The sequence below is a fragment of the Lissotriton vulgaris genome, chromosome 1_2 (assembly GCF_964263255.1).
Source record: "Lissotriton vulgaris chromosome 1_2, aLisVul1.2, whole genome shotgun sequence".
Taxonomy (NCBI): domain Eukaryota; kingdom Metazoa; phylum Chordata; class Amphibia; order Caudata; family Salamandridae; genus Lissotriton; species Lissotriton vulgaris.
This window is the reverse complement of record NC_141686.1, coordinates 361,843,574-361,869,008: the sequence shown is the minus strand read 5'-3', so window position 1 is coordinate 361,869,008 and position 25,435 is coordinate 361,843,574. Positions and strand designations below refer to the sequence as shown.

Genomic DNA, 25,435 nt, shown 5'->3' with positions numbered 1-25,435 from the left:
AAAGAATGAAGGTATCAACAGTGAAACGACCAGCACAGACGCCCCTTCTAATCTCAGATAAACCATTAGCCTGTGTTTACCTGGACCACTGCGGTCCCTTACAAAGGGATGGTAACTATAAATATATCATGGTCGCAGTGGATTCATGCACGAGATTCATATGGATGTGGCCCCAGCGATCGGCTGACGCCAGAACTGTTATAAAGGATTTGCGAGTCTTTATCGGCACATACGCAATTGGCATACTACATTCTGACCAGGGTCCTGCTTTTAGCTCTCGAGCTTATAAGGAGGCCATGACCAGCATGGGCATTGCATTGCAGTACTCTTGTCCCTTTCATCCTGAGGGAAACGGAATTGTGGAAAGAAAAAACCGTGACATAAAGCAATCTATAACGGCAAAGGTATTAGGTTCGGGAGCTGGGTGGGTCAAACATTTAATAAGTGTCCAACGTAGTCTTAATAATCTGCCAAGAAATTCTCTGAGAGGTCTCAGTCCGTACGAATTATTGTTTGGCACTAGAATGTTAATCCAGGACTTGGATAGTCAAACTTCAGTGGTGAAAGAAAAATGCTTTGATATCAAAGATCGTTTGGCTATTTTACAGGACTTAAATGAAACAAGAAAAGACCTGAGCAACATAAAGTTGAAACAGCAGCCAATAACCACTGAAGAGAAACCACCTGTCCCAGCAAGGCCTGTCTGGATTCCAAAAATCGGGGATCTGGTCAGAGAGAAGATCACGGTAAAGAAGGAATTTGGGCCTTCTTACAGAAAAGCAGTTCCTGTCTTGTCTGTCAACGGGACAAGATCAGTAGTACTACCGCCCCTTGCTGGTAAAAAGGAGAACCGAGCTGTATCCATCGACCTGGTTAAACCACAATCATGTGGCCGATAACAAGTAGTAGGCCAAGTGGACTCCCAAGAAGTAGTAGAACACCAAAGTTTGCTACAAAAACAGAGGTTCAAACTGAAAGACTAATCACATCTGATAAACCTACAGTGATTCAACAAGGACTATGCAACAAAGCCATGGAACTTAAACCTCTTGAAACCCAAATCAAAATTTCACATCAAGAAACACCATTCTACAGTGATGTAACTATTGACTATGCTAATGAAACAAAGCAAATACCAATTGACAGAACAGCATCCGGCTACTTCATCAACTTCGATGATTTTTCTGAGGATCCAAGTGAACCTAAGGTATAGCCAACAACAAAAACTTTTAAAGACAAAGCGAAGGAACTCTATCATCAACTAAAAGAAACCTATCTGATTTCTCCATGGATTGAAATTTGGGTGGCACTAGGTGTATTTGTCCTCATACTTTGGCTCATCATGGTACTATGCTTGGGACACTTCATTGAGGGAAAATATGCTACAATGGACACAGCAAGTCAGAATATCAACTTGGTCTTAAAACCACACAAGTCTTCACACATCGAGAAAAGAGAACTTTCTTCAGTAAACTTCACAGCCAATCCTATACCCGGTGGGGTAGCATGGGACAAAACTGAGTACGAAATATATGGTCCGGTTGAGCTCCTGAAGTATCCACATCAATTCAAGATTTCATTGAATGACTTTGTAAAACCAAGCACATTCGCTGATGATTGGGACTTTGAAAGTATTAATGATATGATGTCTGATCTAGTGATGTCTGCTAAATTTACAGAACATGATTATTTGCAAGGTTCATCTAATTACGATCAAATGTTTTGTTTCAACCATTATGGTAACCATTATCTGCATAAATCTACTCAACCTAGAAATGTTTTAAATTATAACCAATGGGAACATTGTGCAACTCCACCAAAAGGCAGTTCAAAAACATTTTATGATAAATATTCATACTTTTCAGGGTTTAACACAAGTAATGCAGAAACATTCTATTTCAAATTGTTAAATAAGACAGGAGTGAAAACCATGCTTACGAACACAAAATTGATATATTCGGACTCATTTTTTGAAAAAATGAATACATTCGGTTTTGATTTCTGGAACAATAATATTGAAACGAAAACGATCTGGGGCACAGAAGATTGGCAAGTGCAAGGTACAGAATCATTATTTAGAGCCTGCATGATCCCAGAACAAATTATATTTTTGAATGACACAATTCAACAGACTACCTGTCTTGGCCTAGCCAAAATCAAAGACTTAAACAAACCGTCTATTCCAAAGCCAACACCTGACAGTAATAGCACTATAGATGTTGAGATAGACGTATCCCATATTTTAAACCAAAACAGAACACATCCTGATTGGAAACAATGGTTGATCTGGCCCACAGACACAAATAACTGTCAAGACAGATTCCTGAACAAAATACAGGGGTTCACATTGACCAGGCCAGACCCTAGATACTCCCAGAGACAACATCCAGGGATTGTAACTACTTACAGTGTGGGGAAACTGTGCCTTCAATGGCTACATACATCCACACTTGCAGAAATTAAGCAACACTTAACTTTACTTAAAGAAGGTGCTGACTTGCGTGATTTCATTATGGGACCGCGCAAACAGTGTCAAAAACGTTTCATAGCGGCCTCTATATATGCAGCTTATAACGAAGCTTGGAAAGAAACTCAAATTGAGACAGCAGAAAAAATACGGGAAATTGACCGTGTTAATTTGGAAAAATCACTTTCTGTTGTGGACAATGGGTTAATGACTCTGTCTTCCAGAATATATTCACTGGACAGTATTGTATCTTCTGCAATCGATATAATAGAGCAAGACTTACTGATGTTGCAACACGGTCAGTCTCAATTACGTTCTATTGTACAGCTTGGCTGGACGTTACAAAATCTGCGTTCAGGCTATGTGCCTTGGCGTTTAATCAACACAACGTCACTATTCAATATCTTTAACCTTACTGATAAACAAATCAGTTTGGCACAAAAGGGTGCTGATTATACAATTCTGAGCATTGAAAAACTTGAGAGATTACCATTGACAATGTCAGAACGACCTGTCATTGAATGGATAACACATGGGATAATAAATATTCCGATAACAACTTTCCAGTTTCAATACTGCCAAAAATATATACAGGCAGGCCAGTATGAAAGGTTGGGTAAAGGATACATTAAGTCAACATGGAACTTGCCCTATACACACACATGTGTCAGTAATAAAGGACAGAGTGTATTTCTTAGTGGTAATAATTGTGAAAAATCACTAAGTGGTATACTTCTGTGTCAGGGTATAAGTTTGCATGGGGCCTGTGAAGGGACTTCAAATAACCTTTCATGTCACCAGCTCGGCACACCTGCAACACAAATAGAACCATTCTTTAGAAGACTTTCGAACGGGAGTTACATTCTAATTGTAGATCACAGATGTTGTGGCTTGCTGCCAGGAAAACCTTATCTAGTAAGCGTGACTTCCAGGGTCATGTGCTGTGAAAGAGTATTGTTCCTGAATGATGCTCCAGACAGGGAGGGAAGGTTATGGCCCAGTTTAAAAATCTCTTCTATTCGAATTGATACTTTAAGCAGAATGAAGACAGTGCTCCTACAGACGCCAACCCATTTGACGTCATCAAAAGAAACGTATGATCTCCAAGTTGCAAGGACAACGGCAGAGATTCATTCATTGTTATCAACAAATTGCCTCCTACACTTCGCAGAAATGCTAAACGAAATTCTAAACATTTCTGATACGAGTGGTATCGCGAGTGTATTTAAGACAGTTTTTTCAGGAGCTTTAACCCCATTCAAAGCGATCCTGGGTATTTTTCCAAATTTCGTCCATTCCATCTTTGGCGGACTACCAATCCTGTTGGGACTAGTAGCAGGCATTTTATTTTTGCTACTGTTGCTTCGCTATGGCAAGCCATGTCACAGACAAGACTCCAGCAACAATGGAAGAAACGATCCTAGCTATACGCTACCGGGACCGCATAACTAAAGTCCTTGGATTAGCCCGGCTACGAGATCTGAATATGACCTGGTTTCTTTTGTTCAGACCCTTATGGCAGAATTGTGTTATGCCTGTATTAAGGTGCATGCTATGCGGCGAGGAATGCGTGTTGGACACCTGTCTCACACTACAATCAGAAGTGCCATTGGATGCAGAAATTTTGTTGAGTCCAGTAACGGCTCATGCATTGTGCTGTCCCCAGCGGTTACCTATCCTGATGACGGCATTCGTGGAGACTTCACCACTACGATTGAAGGGTAGTGAAGTACAAGATGAAAGCAGCATCGATCAGGTACGACCTTCTGTCAGCTATGCTGATCAAACCATCACTGAAAGCGATCATGCCCATGACTGCATGGTAGCAACATTTTCCAACCTAGTCGAACTTTCACCAAAAGCTGTAGACTGTTTTTTCAATAGTCTATCTGAAATGATGTTTTCACCAGAACAGAGAGAATAACTTTAAGCAACGTGCACACAGCGTTCCCTGAACTCTGAATTTGGCCTTCAACTTTAAAAACAAAGCCACTAAGAATTTTTTCCCGTCTTCCCCTGAAAACGAGAACTTTTTCTCCAAATCCAAAATATTTACCTTTTTGGCACTTATCTTCTGCTTAAAGTAAAACTATTCTTAGAGAACAGAGCTTCTATTTATAGGAACTCTAGAGACATTACCTCAACCTCAACCTCTAGCTTATTTACAAGTAAATTGTATTTTTATGTGATGAAGTGGTCTCGCACTTTTTCTTCTGTATTAAGAGCCATTTCATGTGTAATTTTCGCTTATCATTCATGCTGATTTAAAATGTGCATCATTCTTTGCATTATTATACTGCTTGATTGCATACAGTAGCTATACTCATTTTTTGTGTATTTCGCAATACCAATTTTCAAATGCAAATTAATGTATTTTGGGGTGGTTCGGTATACACATGCACTGTTAGTTATGTTTACTATTGCTTAGGTTAGTAAATATGGACATAAATTCCGTGGAGTGGGTGTAGTATGTTTATCTAGGGATCTGTATCGATACTCCTATTTCTGACCCTTGTCCGGTTAATAAATCACTAATGGCCATACAACGGCACAGAAACCCGTTTTCTGATTAGGTCATAGCGCATGCTATCACATTAGGCAAGCACTATTCCTCCAGCCCCCCCTAGAAAGCATACCGAGTTCTCAAAACAAATCAAACCTCCAGCAGACCTGGGAAATCCCAGCAGCTATTGTTTTGATTCAGCCGAGAACTTCAGTAAAGAATGTAAGAACGACCAGTTCTTATGACATCCTTATTGACGTATTATGTCCATCCTTACGTCAAACTCGGCACCTTTCAGGTATAAATAATACCGACATTGCCCTAAGCAAACACACGGTGGTGACGAGCTTAGAGCAGCGCTACTTGCCGGAGAGCCCAGCTGATGCAGAAAGCCCACGGACGCTGCCCCTCCCTTTTGACGCGCTGAGAGAGACACTGCCTTTTCTCCTGCCGAGAAATCCAGCCTCCGGCGTTTCCAGCCGCCCTCGCGGGTAACTGGGATATCGAGTTCTGAGACTGAGATACCAGCCCTCCAGCCTTCTAAATCACAGGTACTGAACTGACTAACCCCTTACAGAGAATTCTTGAGTCAGATCCTTGGCAAAACAAACTTAACTTAAACTGCTACTTATTTACTCCCGCCCACGTATTAGGCTTAGGTCAGGTACACCGGGGTAGGCGTAGTTAGAAGCACCAGTTGAGAACGATTAGTCAATGTATATATGTATGTATATCTTTTATCCATTTTAAGTATCATATGGCTAAGAAACCATATCAATGCTTTTACAGTATTATTTTATAATCCTGCTTTTACTATATGCACTTTACTTAACCTTAAGTATTGCAATTGTAGCGATTCATTTCTCTTGTATGAGAAAAGAGACTGATCAATAAATAACACCTTTTTATTGAACACGCCCGTCTCTTCTTTTCACTACAATCTGGTGAAACTAAGAATGCACGTATTGACTGAGTAAAATAGCTGTCTTTTGTTTTCACACGACTCTAGAGATATACTCTTGATTAGGGAGAGCAAAGTTGTCATGTTCTATGGTTGCCAGAAACTAAATCCCTTCTTGTCTATCCAGGGAGGTTAAAATCCTCCTTGCCTATTCGGGAGAGTTTCTAGTGAACTCTGAGCTAGCTGGCACACATAACTTTAAGTCTAATATCGTCAGTAGAAGACCTAGTTAACCTCAGTCCTACGTCTATACTATTGAAGATATTATTCCAATGCGCAGAGCCTATTGGGATAATAGGAACTACACTACAAGGCACTCTCGTATACAGACCCCCGGGACCACGCACACAATTCAGCGACGACATCACGGACTTCATCAGCCCGCACGCCCTCCCCTCCGCTGACTACATGCTCCTAGGGGACCTCAACTTCCACCTGCAGAACAACAAGGACCGCAACACCGCCGCCCTGCTGGACAACCTCGCCAACCTCGGACTCAAGCAACTGGTCAACACCCCCACCCACTACGCCGGCCACACGCTTGATCCCGTCTTCTCTTCCAGCAAGCACATCACCTTCAGCCACTCCACCGGAATCCACTGGACCGACCACAGCTGCGTCCACTTCAGCTTCAGAAGAACCACGACCCACCACCACCCGCAATAGGTTCCTCACAGGAGCTGCTGCAAGATCACCGCCGAGCAGCTCACCACCTCCCTCAGCCAGAACCCACCCGCCAGCACAACGAACCCCAACGAAGCAGCCCGCAACTTCACGCAGTGGCTGACCGCCTGCGCCGACGACCTCGCGCCAATGAAGAATCCTCCCAGCAGACCCAGAAGCAAGAAGGCCTCCTGGTTCACCGACGAACTCAAGGACTCCAAAAAGAACTGCCGCACCCTCTAAAAAACCTGGCTCCGCGACCAGACCACAGACAACATGACCGCCCTCAAACACGCCACCCGCAAGCACCACCAGCTTATCCGCACCACCAAGAAGAAACCACTGAAGGAACGACTGGACAACAACGCCCACGACAACAAGGAACTCTTCAACATCGTCAAGGAGTTCTCCAACCCAAGCACCGGCAACAACGACATCACTCCTTCACAAGATCTCTGCGACTCTCTCGCCTCGTTCTACCACCGCAAGATCGCCGACATCCACAACAGCTTTGACGCAACATCCACACACCCTACCGCCGAACCAACGCCCCCCACCGCCACCCTCCGCACCTGGACCACGGTGACCACCGAAGACACAGCCCGCACGATGAGCACCATCCACTCTGGATCTCCAACTGACCCCTGCCCCCACCACGTCTTCAACAAGGCCGACTCCACCATCGCACCCCAACTCCGGAACATCATCAACACCTCCTTCAACACCGCCACCTTCCCGGAGAGCTGGAATGAAGCCGAGCTCAGCGCCCTACTGAAGAAACCAACAGCGGACCGCACCGACCTCAAGAACTTCCACCCCATCTCGCTCCTCCCTTTTCCTGCCAAAGTCATCGAGAAGACCGTCAACAGACAGCTTGCCGCCTTCCTCGAGGCGAACGGATCCCTCGACCCCCCGCAGTCCGGTTTCAGAGCCAACCACAGCACCAAGACCGCCCTCATCGCAGCCACCGACGACATCCGAGCCCTGCTCGACAACGGGGAAACAGCGGCACTCATCTTCCTGGACCTCTCTGCAGCGTTCGACACTGTCTGCCACCGCACCCTAGTTCAACGCCTAAGCAACATCGGTATCCAAGAGAAGGCACTGGAGTGGATCATCTCGTTCCTCGCCGGAAGAACACAGAGAGTTCGCCTCCCCCTGTTTCGATCCGAGGCCACCGAAGTCATCTGCGGCGTCCCGCAAGGATCATCACTCAGCCCCACCCTCTTCAACGTCTACATGAGACCTCTTGCAGCCATCGCACGCCAGCACAACCTCAACATCATCTCCTATGCCGACGACACACAGCTGATCCTCTCTCTCACCCGAGACCCCAACACCGCCAGAACCAGTCTACACGAAGGGATGAAAGACGTCGCCGAATGGATGAAGAACAGCCGCCTGAAACTGAACTCAGACAAGACGGAAGTCCTCATCTTGGGACCATCGCCCTCCGCATGGGACGACTCCTGGTGGCCCCCCGCCCTGGGCACCACTCCCAAGCCAACAGACCACGCACGCAACCTGGGCTTCATCCTGGACTCCTCCCTCTCGATGACCAGACAAGTCAACGCCGTCTCCTCATCATGCTTCCGCTGGATCCCGACCGAAACCAGGAAGACGGTCACCCAGGCACTCGTCACCAGCCGACTGGACTACGGAAACACCCTCTACGCCCGAACCACAGCCAAGCTACAGAAAAGACTCTAACGCATCCAGAACGCCTCCGCTTGACTCATCCTGGACATCCCCCGACGCAGCCACATCTCCGGCCACCTGAGGGACCTGCACTGGCTCCCCGTCAGCAAGAGGATCACGTTCAGGCTCCTCACCCATGCACACAAGTCTCTCCACGACCTGGGCCCCAAGTACCTCAACGGCCGCCTGACCTTCTACACGCCCACCCGTCAACTACGTTCCACTAGCCTCGCCCTCGCCGCCGTACCACGCATCCGAAGAGCCACCGCCGGAGGCAGATCCTTCTCCTACCTGGCGGCCAAGACATGGAACTCCCTACCCATCCACCTTCGGCTGACCCAGGACCATCTCACCTTCAGGAGACAACTCAAGACCTGGCTGTTCGAGCAATAGCGGACCCCTTCCCCCAAGCGCCTTGAGAACCTTCCGGGTGAGTAGTGCGCTATACAAATGTTATGATTGATTGATTGATTGATTGGATTCAACTTTCAAAAAGTTTTATTTTAAGACAATCCATGAGGCTGCTTCTTTGGTGGTGAGTAAGCTTTGAACAAGCATAATCCTCGCCTCCGCTTTCTGACATAGAATGAGAAATGTCCTAGTTCACACAAAGAAAAGTTTCAATTCTATTAAGGACGCGGAGGCAAGGATTATCCCACCCTGGCTTTGTCTAGCCTTTCACCCCCTGGATTGTGGGTTCCAGTGATTGTTTCTTCAATTGAGAGAAGTATTAATTTTCTGGAGTTTTCGGTGTATATATATGACTGTACTGCTTTTGCATGATGTTCCTTTTGCATCTCTTCCTGACATTTTCTGTGTTTATCCACATCGCAATGTGATTCTGATGTATTCCACATTGTACTGGACAAGATATTACTATTTTCTCTCTTCCCTAGGCTTCGATCAGAAAACGGACTAGCGGGTAGAGGACTTCTTTCCATCAGCAGCAACGAAAGAGGAAGGACTAACGGCGGGGGATGCCTTCATGCTGTTGCATGGACTACTATTGGTTATTGTGTTACCATGACCACCGCTAAGCATGTTGGGCAGGGTAGTTTATGGTTGTTGTTTTTTTCACTGTGCTTTTAACTTGCGGTCCAATAAAAATGGAGAAAGGACTAGCATAATCCTCGCCTCCGCGTCCTTAATAGAATTGAAACTTTCCTTTCTGTGAACTAGTAACTTTCTCATTCCTAGAGTGAAAGTATTTTTTACCTTTTGAGTGTTTCAGGCTCATTTATGTGAAAATACTTCGGTGACTAGGGCAGTCTGCGCATATGCGGAGAAGCAGTGCGTGACGTTAGATTGTGAGAAGGACTTCAGGGTCAGCAACGGCAGAGTCAGCAGCACCGGATCCCGAGTGACAATGACAGTGCGCATGCATGCCGTCACACGCAAGCGCACTAAACCGGCAGAAGAGTGGGGAGCTTAAAAATACATGCATCTAAGACATGGACCTTAGTGCAGCTGTGCAGAATACTGCGCATGCGTGGAAACGCGGGGGTGTACAAACAGATGGGGTGAGGCTATCGATAGAACACCGGATACAGCTCTGCCCCCTCCACCCTGTCCTGTGTAGGGCCTCACGCGGCTCCCATTCTTGGTTTCAGTTTCAACGGTTACCTCACTATCTCACTCTATAACAACGGTACTGTCATGATCCAAGCCAATGACACCTGTCTTTCGCTCTTTGACCACCTCTTCCCCTCCCTACTCCCCTCCTCTGTGACCGGGTTTTCCCCCGACTCTGCTTCTAGCTCCACCCATTACTCCCTCTCTCCTCCCCTGACCCCCCTACACTCCAATTGGCTGCACTCTCAAGAATCACAGGTCCGCCCTCTTCCCGCCCCCTCCCCTGTGACTTCCTCTCCTATTCCTCCCCCTCACAATATGCCCCCTCCCACTTCACTTCAGCCTCACCGCTAGCTAATGCGCTCCTCGTCCAATCTGCATCATCCCGGTACTCCAATCTCTTCTCCTCCCCCATTTTCCTTCCAGTCACCCCCCTTTTTAGTCCACCTCTCCTCCAACCTTCTCCCCCAGTGAACTTTCCCTACGCTCCCCTTATCCCTTCTTCCATACCTCCTGTCCACCTCCCCCTCCCCTCGTTATTCACCCGGATTTCGCCTCAATCCCACTGCATCTCTCTCCTCCCTCCCACTCCTCTAGCAATGCTATGCTACTCCCTTTCCCCCCCGGTAACCCTGTCCATTTCCCTCTCTCGGGTCCAACAGTACCACTTCCTTTCCCCAACCTCCCTTTCTCTCAACCCCCCCCACTCTGCCAGATGCCCGTTCCCTCACAGCCTCATCTCCTACCTGACATGCCCTCCACAACCACCTCACCTCTTTTCCTCCCAAACCTCCTTCATTCCCATGACTCCACACAGTCCTCCCCTCTCCTTCTTCCCTACCGCTGTGTTCCGCACCCTTCTCCCCCTAAAGTTATCCCTAATTCCTCTCCATCTTGCAACACCAACAAAGGCAACTCTCCCTTAACCTCCGACTCATTAACTCCCGCTCTCAACCTCCACCTTTCCCCACTTTTGAACCTCACACCCCAACTCACCTCCTATCCCCCCACCTCTCCCTGCCTTCCACCACCAATTCCACCCCCACCTGTTTCCATCGATCCACCCAACCTTCCGTGCTCTGCATTACTCTCGCTGGAAAATAAGCTAGGTTCCCTTATCACCTCCATCTCCCAGCTTACAGCTGCAATTTCACTTCTAAGCTCTAAGATTTCCACCTTTCCTTGCACCCCCTCTCCTTCCCAACTTCCCACGAGATGCACCTCGCCCCCTCACCTCAATTTAGCCAAGCTCAATCAGTCGTCTGCAAACTTTGTTACCTCGCACAAGCCTTTGAACGCCGCCCTTCCTCAACCTGCATACCATAGCAACCCTACTATCTACACTATTCCAACCATCTCCTCTGTCAGAACCAAGCATCCACCTAAACCCTCCCGAGCACCCCCACATAAGCACAACATCCCGATCACCCTTCAGAGCCCAAGTGCCCCCGTCACCAAAACAGTCTTGACAGAGCTGCGCTGTCTGCTCCACAACTGCAGATCTGCAGTAAAACACAAACTTGAAATCTCAGATACCATCACCCACCACAATATTGACATGCTCTTCCTCACAGAGACCTGGTTCAAAGATACCTCGCATTCTATGTTTGATCTCCTATTACCTACAGGCTATTCTATACTTAGGAATGACAGAACTGACAACACGGGGGGAGGTGTTGCAGTCATCTTTAGAAACTCCCTTCAACTGAAGTCCTCTCCTATCAGCTCCTTCCACACCTTTGAATGCCTTTCTATTGAGCTACAAGTGCACCACCATTCACCCCTTAGATTCCATGTCATTTACCACCCGCCTCGTAGTGACACTTCTTTTTTGGAGGAACTCACTGACTTCATCAGTAACCAATACTAGCAAAGTGACAATCAGACCTTCGTGGGTGACTTCAATCTCCACTGGGGCTCACCGCAAGACTCCTCCGCAAACTCCCTGGCCACCTTCCTCTCTGTTAACGATCTCATCCAACACTGCACAGAATCAACACACTCTAAGGGCTCAATCCTGGACCTTGTTATTTCTAAAGCAGGCATGCTTTCCATCACAAGCCCTATTCACGTAGACTGGTCTGACCACCTCCTCATCCCATTCTCTATTCAACTATCACACGCTATAACACTTGGCCAACCCAAGAGGGCTATCTCCTGGTTCCGTGATGTTAAAAATATTGATGTCGGTCCCCTCTGTGAATCAGCTTTGTTATCACTTCCAAGGCTAGGCCCGAACCTAGATGTTGACGATCTCACCTCCCAATGCCTCACAGTTCTTGCAGATGAAATCAACAACGTCGCTCCACTCAAAAGAAAAAAGGTTAAGGCCCACCCCCTCAGCACCTTGGTTCAACAAATCCCTCTATGAAGAAAGGAAGCAGCTAAGATTCCTGGAGAAACAATGGAGGCAAGTGCCCTCCACCGATAACTTGTACACGCTTCGCTCCGCAAGATCCAAGTACCACAAACACATCTTCCTTGGGAAAGCGGCGCACTTCAAAACCCTCCTTGACTCAGCCAAAAATAGACCCAAAAAACTATTTGATCTCATCAAGAGTCCTGACTGCTCTCCCCCTTCCTCCAAGCTGGAGGATTCTGCAAAGAGAGCAGCGGATTTCGCTATATTCTTCGACGAAAAAGTGAAATCACTTGTGGATCAGGTCGCTCATCCTACCCCTCCAGAGGAGTGCAAATCCTTAGCCATTTGGCAAAACTTTGACCCCATATCTGAAGATGCCCTTCTCAAGTGCATCTGCGAAAGAAAGCCCTCCAACCATCATCTGGACCCCATCCCCAGTGCCATTGCCATTGACTTTTATACCCTTTCCCTCTCCTACTGGACCACTCTGGTCAACCTCTTCCTCTATCAAGGCTCCCTTCCTGTCTCCTTCAAAACTGGGCAGGTCACCCCGCTTCCTAAAAAACCAACTGCTGATGCGTCTGACCTCAACAACTTCCGCCCCATCACTAACTTACCCTTTCTTGCGAAGATTACAGAAAGATGTGTAGCGAAACAACTCTCTCGTCATATCAAGGACAATGATCTTCTTGACAATTTCCAGTCTGGCTTCATTCAAAACTGCAGCACTGAAACAGCCCTACTGCAAGTGGTTGATGACGCGCTGAGGATACTCGATTCGGGGGGGTCCTGTCTTCTAATTCTCCTTGACCTTTCTGCTGCCTTTGACACTGTCAATCACAACACCCTCCTCAACATTCTTAAACAGAGAATGGGCATGGAGGGCACTGTGCTTAAATGGTTTGCCTCCTTCCTCTCTGATAGATCACAAATGATCAAAATAGCGAACAGTCTTTCATTTCCTGTGGCGGTAGGTCAAGGTGTTCCTCAAGGATCTATACTTGCACCCACATTGTTCAACCTCTATTTAGAACCACTAGGAAATCTCCTAAGTAAATCTGGGATCCACTATCATCTCTATGCTGATGACACTCAAATCTACCTCAAGGTTGCCTCCACTCATGATCTCTCTATCCTAAGCTCTACTCTCGACTCCATTCATAACTGGATGTTTACTCATCAACTGATTCTGAATCCCTCCAAAACCGAATTCCTCCTCTTCTCCTCTTCAATCTCTCCTCCCCCGGTGCAATCATGGATGGATCAGTTGAATCTACTGAACACTAAACCCATCATTGCCGACAGAGCATAATCCCTGGGTGTCATTCTCGACAAAAAACTCAATCTAACCCCCCACATCAATTCCATTGCAAAGTCTGCTCGATACCCTCTGCGCCTTCTTTGGGGAATCCGTCGCTTCTTCCCGGAGCAGGACCTTATAACCCTGGTGCAATCGCTGGTCCTCTCCAGACTTGACTACTGCAATTCTCTTCTTACTGCCCTCCCCAAATCCCACCTTTTCCACCTTAAATCTAATTTCCATTCAGCAGCTCGTTTCATTTATGGGACCAAAAGAAGCGACCACATCACACCTATGTTATCCACCCTCCGCTGGCTTCCAATCGAGGCTAGAGCTATCTACAAGACTGCTTGTATCACCCACAAAGCCTTGCACTCCTCCTCTCCTCGCTACCTGGCGAATAAACTGAAACTCTCTGGAGGCTCTAGACCTTCACGCAATGCGGAGAATCTACTGCTTGAACCTCCCACTTTCAAGAAGGAAAGAACAATGGCCCAATCCTTTTCAGGCAACGCGGTGAGAATCTGGAACTCCCTTCCGCCGCATCTCGACCACCACCGCCTCCCGGGCCTTCAAAACTGACCTCAAAGTTCTCCTCCTTCAAAGACACTTCCAAAGTTAACCACATGCGTGCGGCGGCTATTTTTGCGCTGTGCGGCTTTTTTCAAAAAGCCGCGTTACATGACGAGCTCAGCTCGTCATGAGCGTGCGAGCGGCACAACTCATGACGAGCTGAGCTCGTCATGAGCAGGCAAGGGGTTAATTCACGCCCTCTCTATTATCTGAAGGAAGCCCTTCCATTATAGAAAAATCTACTGTACATGACTATGGAAGTGTCTTCCCAGTGTGTTCTTGTGGTTTGAGGGTCTGCCATTTATTGCGGTATTATCTTTCTACCTGTGTTTGGTCCTTGTGTGTAACATACACCCGTCACTTTCTCTTGTAACACACTGTTTGCTACCTCTTACATTTGTTTATTTCGATACCTGCACAAGTGCCACCATGGCCTACATAACGTTTGTTCTTGTGTTTGAGTGTCTGCGATATATTGCAGTATTATACCTCTATGTTTACTTTGTATGCTTTTGTAACCTGCACAGGTCACTTTTTCCTCCTGTAATGCACCCTTTGCTACCTCTTGTATTTTGTTGGCTCACGATTGTCTTTTTTGCCTCATGTAACTTAACGTTTGCTTTTGTAATTTGTTCACTTGTAATGTTCTCATGCTCATGTATCAGTTCTGTTCCTATCGGCGGCGGGGGAAATAATTGCTGCCTGCCACAGCCTCTGTCATGCCATGATGGCAGGCCGCCAGCCGCGGCCGAGGGGGCCGCAAATCGATTGCCTGCGCAGCGCCCCGCACCTGAGGCTGGCTACAGCAGCCGGCAAAAGTCAGCTCTGGGCTATACTGTCCTCGGCAGCATCAGCATGGTGCCTGAGCGGCTCAGGCCTCAGGCGCGGCAGAGTGCGACGGTGGTGCGGCCCACCTACGGACAGAAATCGCTCAGACACCAGTGGAGGAGTCACTATCCCCGGGTGCATGCTGCCGAACTAGTGTAAAACTGAGACAGTAAGTTACTTGGCCATGCAACCTGCCTGCCACTTTAGTAGCACTGTGTTGCCAAACTCACACTGTACACTACATGATGAAGTCCCTTACGGCGTATATATTGTTCATGATGCAGCCGCGCTTTAATTAAGGCACGAGCCAGTCAGTAATATGTTTGCCGGCATCGGTGGAGCCTGTGCCTGCTCTGCTGCACAGCACTGCAAGAAGACATACTTTATCTGTGGCATAACGTCGCTCGACAGGAGTAGAAGTGGGCAGTGCTTTCATTTTGCTTAAGGTTGATCGAGCGTTTGGATCTTATTTTAGCTTTGCGTGTTTTGAGTGAATGCATTTAGCCTGGGCTTGTATGTAGTTGTCTACGGACTGCTTTTGCTCAGTGGAACATTATAGGCAGAGAGAACAACTCTAGGCCAATAAGCAGCAATGGAGGGCCACATTATGAAGGAAAGCTTACTAGATTGTGCTGCATGAAGCGCAAATTACGTGGCATAATGCATTGTGGGGCAGTATTTTTTTGCTATTTTGACTCGAATTAATACTACTTGGGTAAAAGATTTACATTGGTCGGACTAGTTTAACAAGTACTCTGCAGCAGGAAGAGAAGCTCCGCTGAAGGGTGAACCAGTAAAGCATGTGTGCTGTAAGTGAGTGTGTTTTTAAAATGACATTTACAGTTTATGTTTAATACCGAGTACGCGCTGTTCTCTTAGTTTAGTCAATTGTGCAAGTAAGTGTTAACTAAATTCGCAGTAGTAGTAGGCAGCGCACCGGACCCCAGGGCCACTCACTTAATTATACTGCTGTGACATTTTAAAAATCATTTTTGAAATATAAATAAAACTTTATAAATAAATAACCAGCCTGCTTGACTGTAACCGCAATGTGTGTAGCAGGCTCTCCTGAGGCTTCAACAGCATGGTATCACAGTGCAGACTGTTGGGGCCGGAGTCATCTGATTTATTCATTTCTGGCATCAGACCTGAGTCAGCTTTGTGATCTAGGCCCAGGTCGCGTGTGGGAGAGCGGCATGGAGTTTAGTGAAGCTCCTCGCCTGGTTTATTTATTTTTATCATTTGGGCTCTCTCTAAACAGCCTTAGTCCATCAGTTCACAGACTCTTCAGCGCGCGTACTGACTGTCACTCGAGACAGACTACATTTGACCTTACCTGTGTGTGCCTGAATCTGAAGGCGAGGTGTTGGATTCAGGCAGTGGCGTAACGAAACATGAGGGGGCCCCCCTGCAAACTACATGGAGGGGGCCCCCCTTCCCATCCTCCGTGCCAGTCTAGAGCTCTGAGGCTAGCGACCCGCCATACATGCAGCGGAAGCGGGGCGATTGTTACGCCACTGTCACCAATGCAGCCGTTATAAGTAACACTGGATGGTGGAGTCAAAGGTTGGGCGTAGTCTGCCAGCAGGCTATCATAGGTGGTGGACCATTCATTACAGGGTCCCTGCCATCAGTAGGCCGGGGAAGTTTGCCCAATTTTAGGTGGGTTTCCTGATGCAGACTCCTGTCATGATATACAACACCGGGCCGACTTATCGTTCAGTTTTGACAAAAGTGCATCCACTGCTCCTTCTCGTTTCCATTTAAAAACATTAGACAAAGCGATAATGCAGTATTTCAAAAGCAGATGTAACTACAAAGAGCACATTTTGATAATACATTTTTATTTTTATTAGACAATAGCAATCTTGAGAGGCATTGCATAGGTTCATACACACTTTGACCCCAATTCCATCACAGTCTCTCTCTCTCTCTCTCTCTCTGTCAGTCAGTATCTCTCTTTCAGTCAGTCAGTCTATCTCTCTGTCATTCAGTCTCTCTTAGTCAGTCACTCTCAGTCAGTCAGTCTCTCTCTCTCTCTCTGTCTCTCTCTGTCAGTCAGTCAGTCAGTCCCTCTCTGTCAGTCAGTCTCTCTCTGTGTCAGTCAGTCTATTACTCTCTGTCATTCAGTCTCTCTCAGTCAGTCTCTCTCAGTCAGTCAGTCAGTCTCTCGCTCTCTCTCTGTCTGTCAGTCAGTCTCTCTCTGTCAGTCTCTCTCAGTCAGTCTCTCTCAGTCAGTCTCTCTTAGTCAGTCTCTCTCTGTCAGTCCGTCTCTCTCTCTGTCAGCCAGTCTCTCTCTCCCAGTCAGCCTCTCTCTCTCCCAGTCAGTCAGTCAGTCTCTCTCAGTCAGTCATTCTCTCTTTACCCCAGTCAGTCAGTCTCTCACTCTCTCTCTCTCTGTCAGTCTCTCTCTCTGTCAGTCTCTCTCTCAGTCAGTCTCTCTCTCAGTCATTCTCTCTCTCAGTCAGTCTCTCTCTGTCAGTCTCTCTCTGTCAGTCTCTCTCTGTCAGTCTCTCTCTGTCAGTCTCTCTCTGTCAGTATCTCTCTGTCAGTATCTCTCAGTCAGTATCTCTCAGTCAGTCAGTCAGTCTCTCTCACAGTCAATCAGTCTATCTCTCCATCAGTCAGTCTCTGCCTCTCTCTCTGTCTCTCTTTCTCAGTCAGTTTCTCTCTACCTTAGTCAGTCTCTGTCAGTCAGTCAGTCTCACTCTCAACCAGTCTCTCTCTCTCTGTCAGTCAGTCACTCTCTCTCTCAGTCAGTTTCTCAGTCAGTCAGTCTCTCGGTCAGTCAGTATTCAGTCTGAGTCAGTCAGTCTCTACTCTCTCTCCATTCTCTCGCTCAACTCTGTCCACTCTATCTCTGCTGTCTCTCTCTCCACTTTATCTCTCCACTGTCTCCCTCCACTGTCTCCCTCCACTGTCTTCTTCCACTGTCTCCTTCCACTGTCTCCTTCCACTGTCTCCCTCCACTCTCTCTCTCCACCCTCTCCCCCTTCTCTCTCTACTTTCTCTCCACTCTCTCTCTCCACTTTCTCTCTCCACTCTCTCTCTCCACTCTCTCTCCGCTCTCTCTCTCTCCACTCTCTCTCTCTCCACTCACTCTCTCTCCACTCACTCTCTCTCCGCCCTCTCTCTCTCCACCCACTCTCTCTCCACCCACTCTCTCTCCACCCACTCTCTCTCCACCCACTCTCTCTCCACTCACTCTCTCTCCACTCACTCTCTCTCCACTCACTCTCTCTCCACTCACTCTCTCTCCACCCACTCTCTCTCCACCCACTCTCTCTCCACCCACTCTCTCTCCACCCACTCTCTCTCCACCCACTCTCTCTCCACCCACTCTCTCTCCACCCACTCTCTCTCCACTCACTCTCTCTCCACCCACTCTCTCTCCACCCACTCTCTCTCCACCCACTCTCTCTCCACCCAGTCTCTCTCCACCCACTCTCTCTCCACCCACTCTCTCTCCACCCACTCTCTCTCCACCCACTCTCTCTCCACTCACTCTCTCTCCACCCACTCTCTCTCCACCCACTCTCTCTCCACCCACTCTCTCTCCACCCACTCTCTCTCCACTCACTCTCTATCCACTCACTCTCTCTCCACTCACTCTCTCTGCTGTCTCCCTCCACTGTCTCTCTCTCCACTGTCTCTCTACTCTCCACTCGCTCTCTCCACTCGCTCTCTCCACTCGCTCTCTCCACTCGCTCTCTCCACTCGCTCTCTCCACTGTCTCTCTCTTCACTGTCTCTCTCTTCACTGTCTCTCTCTTCACTGTCTCTCTCTTCACTGTCTCTCTCTCTCTCCACTCTCTCTCTCCACTCTCTCCACTCTCTCCAGTGTCTCTCCATGCTCTCTCCACTCTCTCTCCACTCTCTGTCTCCACTGTCTATCTCCACTCTCTCTCCACTGTCTCTCTCCAGTGTCTCTCCATGCTCTCTAGCTACTCTCTCTCTCCACTGTTTCTCTCCACTCTCTCTCTCTCCACTCTCTCCCACTCTCCCTTACAAAGTAGTGTGCGTTCCATGGTTGTCTGCAGAAATGTTTCCAGGGGAAGCACATTTTTAACTTCATCACCATCCCCCTTGCACCCTTCTCTCCTCTGCCTTGCACCCTTCTTGCCCTCCTTCTTGCACCTTTCCCCCCCTCCCCCTTGCATCCTTCTCCTCCTCCCCTTGTACCCTAGTCCACCTCCGCCATGCACCCTTTTCTACCTTGCACCATTCTCCCTCTGCCTTGCACCCTTCTCCCCTCTGCCTTGCACCCTTCTCCCCTCTGCCTTGCACCCTTCTCCTCTCTGCCTTGCACCCTATTCCACCCCCGCCTTGCACCCTTCTCTACCTTGCACCCTTCTCCTCTCTTCTTTCCACCATTCTCCCCTCTGCCTTGCACCCTTCTCCCCTCTGCCTTGCACCCTTCTCCCCCTCCACCTTGCACCCTTCTCCCCCTCCACCTTGCACCCTTCTCCCCCTCCGCCTTGCACCCTTCTCTACCTTGCATCCTTTTCCTCTCTGCCTTGCACCCTTCTCCCCATCTGCCTTGCACCCATCTCCCCTCTGCCTTGCACCCTTCTCCCCTTTGCCTTGCACCCTTCTCCCCTTTGCCTTGCACCCTTCTCCCCTTTGCCTTCCACCCTTCTCCCCTTTGCCTTTCACCCTTCTCCCCTTTGCCTTGCACCCTTCTCCCCTTTGCCTTGCACCCTTCTCCCCTCTGCCTTGCACCCTTCTCCCCTTTGCCTTGCACCCTTCTCCCCTTTGCCTTGCACCCTTCTCCCCTTTGCCTTGCACCCTTCTCCTCTTTGCCTTGCACCCTTCTCCCCTCCGCCTTGCACCCTTCTCCCCCTCCGCCTTGCACCCTTCTCCCCCACTGCCTTGCACCCTTCTCTACCTTGCATCCTTCCCCTCTCTGCCTTGCACCCATCTCCCCCGCCGCCTTGCACCCTTCTCTACCCTGCATCCTTCTCCCCTCTGCCTTGCACCCTTTTCCCCTCTGCCTTGCACCCATCTCCCCTTTGCCTTGTACCCTTCTCCCCTTTGCCTTTCACCCTTCTCCCCTTTGCCTTTCACCCTTCTCCTCTCTGCCTTGCACCCTTCTCCTCTCTGCCTTGTACCCTTCTCCCCTTTGCCTTGCACCCTTCTCCTCTCTGCCTTGCACCCTTCTCACCTCTGCCTTGCACCCTTCTCACCTCTGCCTTGCACCCTTCTCCCCCTCCGCCTTGCACCCTTCTCCCCTCTGCCTTGCACCCTTCTCCTCTCTGCCTTGCACCCTATTCCACCCCCGCCTTGCACCCTTCTCTACCTTTGACCCTTCTCCTCTCTGCCTTGCACCCCTTCCCCCCTCCGCCTTGCACCCATCTCTACCTTGCACCCTTCTCCTCTCTTCTTTCCACCATTCTCCCCTCTGCCTTGCACCCTTCTCCCCTCTGCCTTGCACCCTTCTCCCCCTCCACCTTGCACCCTTCTCCCCCTCCACCTTGCACCCTTCTCCCCCTCCGCCTTGCACCCTTCTCTACCTTGCATCCTTTTCCTCTCTGCCTTGCACCCTTCTCCCCATCTGCCTTGCACCCTTCTCCCCTCTGCCTTGCACCCTTCTCCCCTTTGCCTTGCACCCTTCTCCCCTTTGCCTTGCACCCTTCTCCCCTTTGCCTTTCACCCTTCTCCCCTTTGCCTTTCACCCTTCTCCCCTTTGCCTTGCACCCTTCTCCCCTTTGCCTTGCACCCTTCTCCCCTCTGCCTTGCACCCTTCTCCCCTTTGCCTTGCACCCTTCTCCCCTTTGCCTTGCACCCTTCTCCCCTTTGCCTTGCACCCTTCTCCTCTTTGCCTTGCACCCTTCTCCCCTCCGCCTTGCACCCTTCTCCCCTCTGCCTTGCACCCTTCTCCCCTCTGCCTTGCACCCTTCTCCCCTTTGCCTTGCACCCTTCTCCCCTTTGCCTTGCACCCTTCTCCCCTTTGCCTTGCACCCTTCTCCCCTCCGCCTTGCACCCTTCTCCCCTCTGCCTTGCACCCTTCTCCCCTCTGCCTTGCACCCTTCTCCCCCTCCACCTTGCACCCTTCTCCCCCTCCACCTTGCACCCTTCTCCCCCTCCGCCTTGCACCCTTCTCTACCTTGCATCCTTTTCCTCTCTGCCTTGCACCCTTCTCCCCATCTGCCTTGCACCCTTCTCCCCTCTGCCTTGCACCCTTCTCCCCTTTGCCTTGCACCCTTCTCCCCTTTGCCTTGCACCCTTCTCCCCTTTGCCTTTCACCCTTCTCCCCTTTGCCTTTCACCCTTCTCCCCTTTGCCTTTCACCCTTCTCCTCTCTGCCTTGCACCCTTCTCCTCTCTGCCTTGCACCCTTCTCCCCTCTGCCTTGCACCCTTCTCCCCCTCCGCCTTGCACCCTTCTCTACCTTGCACCCTTCTCCTCTCTTCCTTGCACCCTTCTCCCCTTTGCCTTGCACCCTTCTCCCCTCTGCCTTGCATCCTTCTCCCCCTCCACCTTGCACCCTTCTCCCCCTCCGCCTTGCACCCTTCTCTACCTTGCATCCTTTTCCTCTCTGCCTTGCACCCTTCTCCCCATCTGCCTTGCACCCTTCTCCCCTCTGCCTTGCACCCTTCTCCCCTTTGCCTTGCACCCTTCTCCCCTTTGCCTTGCACCCTTCTCCCCTTTGCCTTTCACCCTTCTCCCCTTTGCCTTTCACCCTTCTCCCCTTTGCCTTGCACCCTTCTCCCCTTTGCCTTGCACCCTTCTCCCCTCTGCCTTGCACCCTTCTCCCCTTTGCCTTGCACCCTTCTCCCCTTTGCCTTGCACCCTTCTCCCCTTTGCCTTGCACCCTTCTCCTCTTTGCCTTGCACCCTTCTCCCCTCCGCCTTGCACCCTTCTCCCCTCTGCCTTGCACCCTTCTCCCCTCTGCCTTGCACCCTTCTCCCCTTTGCCTTGCACCCTTCTCCCCTTTGCCTTGCACCCTTCTCCCCTTTGCCTTGCACCCTTCTCCCCTCCGCCTTGCACCCTTCTCCCCTCTGCCTTGCACCCTTCTCCCCTCTGCCTTGCACCCTTCTCCCCCTCCACCTTGCACCCTTCTCCCCCTCCACCTTGCACCCTTCTCCCCCTCCGCCTTGCACCCTTCTCTACCTTGCATCCTTTTCCTCTCTGCCTTGCACCCTTCTCCCCATCTGCCTTGCACCCTTCTCCCCTCTGCCTTGCACCCTTCTCCCCTCTGCCTTGCACCCTTCTCCCCTTTGCCTTTCACCCTTCTCCTCTCTGCCTTGCTTCCTTCTCCTCTCGGCCTTGCACCTTTCTCCTCTCGGCCCCCACCCCATCCTTGTCCCTGTCTCTTCTCTTCTCTTGTGGGGTGGGGCCCCCACCCAATCCTTGTCCCTGTCTCTTCTCTTCTCTTGTGGGGTGGGGCCCCCACCCCATCCTTGTCCCTGTCTCTTCTCTTCTCTTGTGGGGTGGGGCCCCCACCCAATCCTTGTCCATGTCTCTTCTCTTCTCTTGTGGGGTGGGGCCCCCACCCAATCCTTGTCCCTGTCTCTTCTCTTCTCTTGTGGGGTGGGGCCCCCACCCCATCCTTGTCCCTGTCTCTTCTCGGGTGGGGGCCTGTCACTGTCTCTTCTCTTGTGGGATGGGGCCCCCAGCCCATCCTTGTCCCTGTCTCTTCTCGGGTGGGGGCCTGTCCCTGTCTCTTCTCTAGTGGGATGGGGCTCCCACCCCATCCTTGTCCCTGTCTCTTCTCTTCTCTTGTGGGGTGGGGCCCCCACCCCATCCTTGTCCCTGTCTCTTCTCTTCTCCTGTGGGGTGGGCCCCCCACCCCATCCTTGTCCCTGTCTCTTCTCGGATGGGGGCCTGTCCCTGTCTCTTCTCTTCTCTTGTGGGGTGGGCCCCCACCCCACGCCATCCTTGTCCCTGTCTCTTCTCTTCTCCTGTGGGGTGGGCCCCCCACCCCATCCTTGTCCCTGTCTCTTCTCTTTTCTTGTGGGGTGAAGCCCCCACCCCACGCCATCCTTGTCCCTGTCTCTTCTCTTCTCTTGTGGGGTGGGGCCCCCACCCAATCCTTGTCCCTGTCTCTTCTCTTCTCTTGTGGGGTGGGGCCCCCACCCAATCCTTGTCCATGTCTCTTCTCTTCTCTTGTGGGGTGGGGCCCCCACCCAATCCTTGTCCCTGTCTCTTCTCTTCTCTTGTGGGGTGGGGCCCCCACCCCATCCTTGTCCCTGTCTCTTCTCGGGTGGGGGCCTGTCACTGTCTCTTCTCTTGTGGGATGGGGCCCCCAGCCCATCCTTGTCCCTGTCTCTTCTCGGGTGGGGGCCTGTCCCTGTCTCTTCTCTAGTGGGATGGGGCTCCCACCCCATCCTTGTCCCTGTCTCTTCTCTTCTCTTGTGGGGTGGGGCCCCCACCCCATCCTTGTCCCTGTCTCTTCTCTTCTCCTGTGGGGTGGGCCCCCCACCCCATCCTTGTCCCTGTCTCTTCTCGGATGGGGGCCTGTCCCTGTCTCTTCTCTTCTCTTGTGGGGTGGGCCCCCACCCCACGCCATCCTTGTCCCTGTCTCTTCTCTTCTCCTGTGGGGTGGGCCCCCCACCCCATCCTTGTCCCTGTCTCTTCTCTTTTCTTGTGGGGTGAAGCCCCCACCCCACGCCATCCTTGTCCCTGTCTCTTCTCTTCTCCTGTGGGGTGGGCCCCCCACCCCATCCTTGTCCCTGTCTCTTCTCTTGTGGGGTGAAGCCCCCACCCCATCCTTGTCCCTGTCTCTTCTCTGGGCTGGGGGAGGAGAGGAGAGAGTGGGGGCCGGGCTCTGTGCTGCCTCAGAGGAGCAGTGGAGACTGCTGTCCCTGGGGCCCCCATCCTCTTTCCGGGACTGCCTCTGGCTCTGACTGAAGTGAAACAATGTATATTGATACTTTGTTTCTCTTCAGTCAGAGGGAGGGGGCGAGGGGCTCCGAGCAGGCTGCACCTGCTTCAGACGCAGAGGGAGAGAGGCTTGCTTCAGCGCAGGCCTCTCTCACAGCCCTCCGAAGAGCTGAGGGGGCCGGGGTCCCCTGGGGGCCCCCTTCATTAACTTTAGAGAGTGAGGCCCCCCCCCGCACTGCAGGGGCTGCGGGGGCGTTTGTTACGCCCCTGGATTCAGGGGACTTTTGACACTTGCTGTTCTCCAGGCTTCAAGCAGCATTACAGGGCATACACAATACCCGACTTAAGACAATGCTGCTTTTGTGCCGTTTCAATGTTTTCACTTCTTGCCCATGGACAGAAAACACATTTCAATTTTTGCCAGAAGTGTCATCTGGTGTATTTATGTTTGGGGTGTTACTTGTCACTCGCAGGATCACGCAGACGCCCTGTGTGACACTAGAGATATTTATGCCAGGACATCAGGACAGGCTCTGGTGATGCTCAGGTCCACCACACCTCTGAATGCCTCATGTGCACCCATCAATACCCCTTCTACATTGGTGGGGCATGTTCCAGTAAAGAGCTGTGTTCTCTACTAAACTGTTGTCTTGCCAGTGGGACTGATTGCACAGCTTCGCTCCAGGGGTTCTACAGCCTAAACGCAGGTCTTTGCTCCTTTTGGTGTTAATTCTTAGCGGAGCCATGTGACCTGCTTTCTACATGTACATAGCTGCCAAGGTTTTAGATTGCTATGTGTAACATTTTCATAATTTAATTTTAAATATGAGTCAGCTGCCGCAGGCGTTTGCAGTAAGTAGTCCCTTGCTCAATTGGGTCTAATTTCTAATATTTATATGATTCCCTCATCTAAATTGCTAGATTTTTGCTTGCAAGACAGTGTCACTCATAATCATTGAAATGTCACTTATAATTACACAAAAATTCTGAAAATGTCACACATAGCAATCTGGAACCTTGGCAGCTATGCTAACCTTCGTGCGCCAGTACATCGGGTGGGAAGAAGGGCTGCGGAGATCAGCAGATACGATGCTTTTATTTTTACAAATGGGGCTGATTCAAGCACTGTTGCTCTTTGGGTGGACGGTTTTTAACACCTCCTTTGCAGTAAAACGCCCAAAGTTCCACCAGTAGTTGGTGTGAAATCCGAGCAGTGATTAATGCTGTGATGCCGCTAATAAGGAGGTGTTCTTTTACTGGGTTACATATCACAGAAGTGGCCGAGATTTTGAAATGTATGCCAGTAAACTGAAAGCCTGCTGGGAGCGATCCATTCCGACGAGCGCGCGCATTACCAATCACATAAGACAATTGTGGGGCTCAGCTCACAGTAGCAATTGCTCGAATCTCGCACCCTGGGGTCCCTGAATACAGCAGCCCCCACTGCACGACATGTGACTGTGGTATCGTGACTGCTAGTTAATTTTACTCGTCTCACCTGTGACCTGCAGCTTCGGTTTCAGGAGCAGGCTGCTTTGCGCCGCACATGTGCAGTTTACATTGAACATGACTCAATATAGTCACACCCTAGCCTCCGCCCCGCCCTGAAGACCATGCAGTGGCGCGCACTGCTGCACTGCACCACATGTAAAGACTCTTGTGACTTTCATGGCGCACATCGCTTG

The 25,435-nt window shown here is 50.1% G+C and overlaps 1 protein-coding gene across 1 annotated transcript in view; it reads left to right on the top strand.

The window, feature by feature from the left end:
• Positions 1–886: 886 nt before the first annotated feature.
• Positions 887–25,435, top strand: part of LOC147736866 (uncharacterized) — a 52,159-nt gene continuing 27,610 nt past the window's right edge. Inside the window, 1 exon segment of the mRNA XM_086952715.1 lies at positions 887–3,033. Within this exon segment, the coding sequence (XP_086808841.1) occupies positions 887–3,033 (2,147 nt within the window).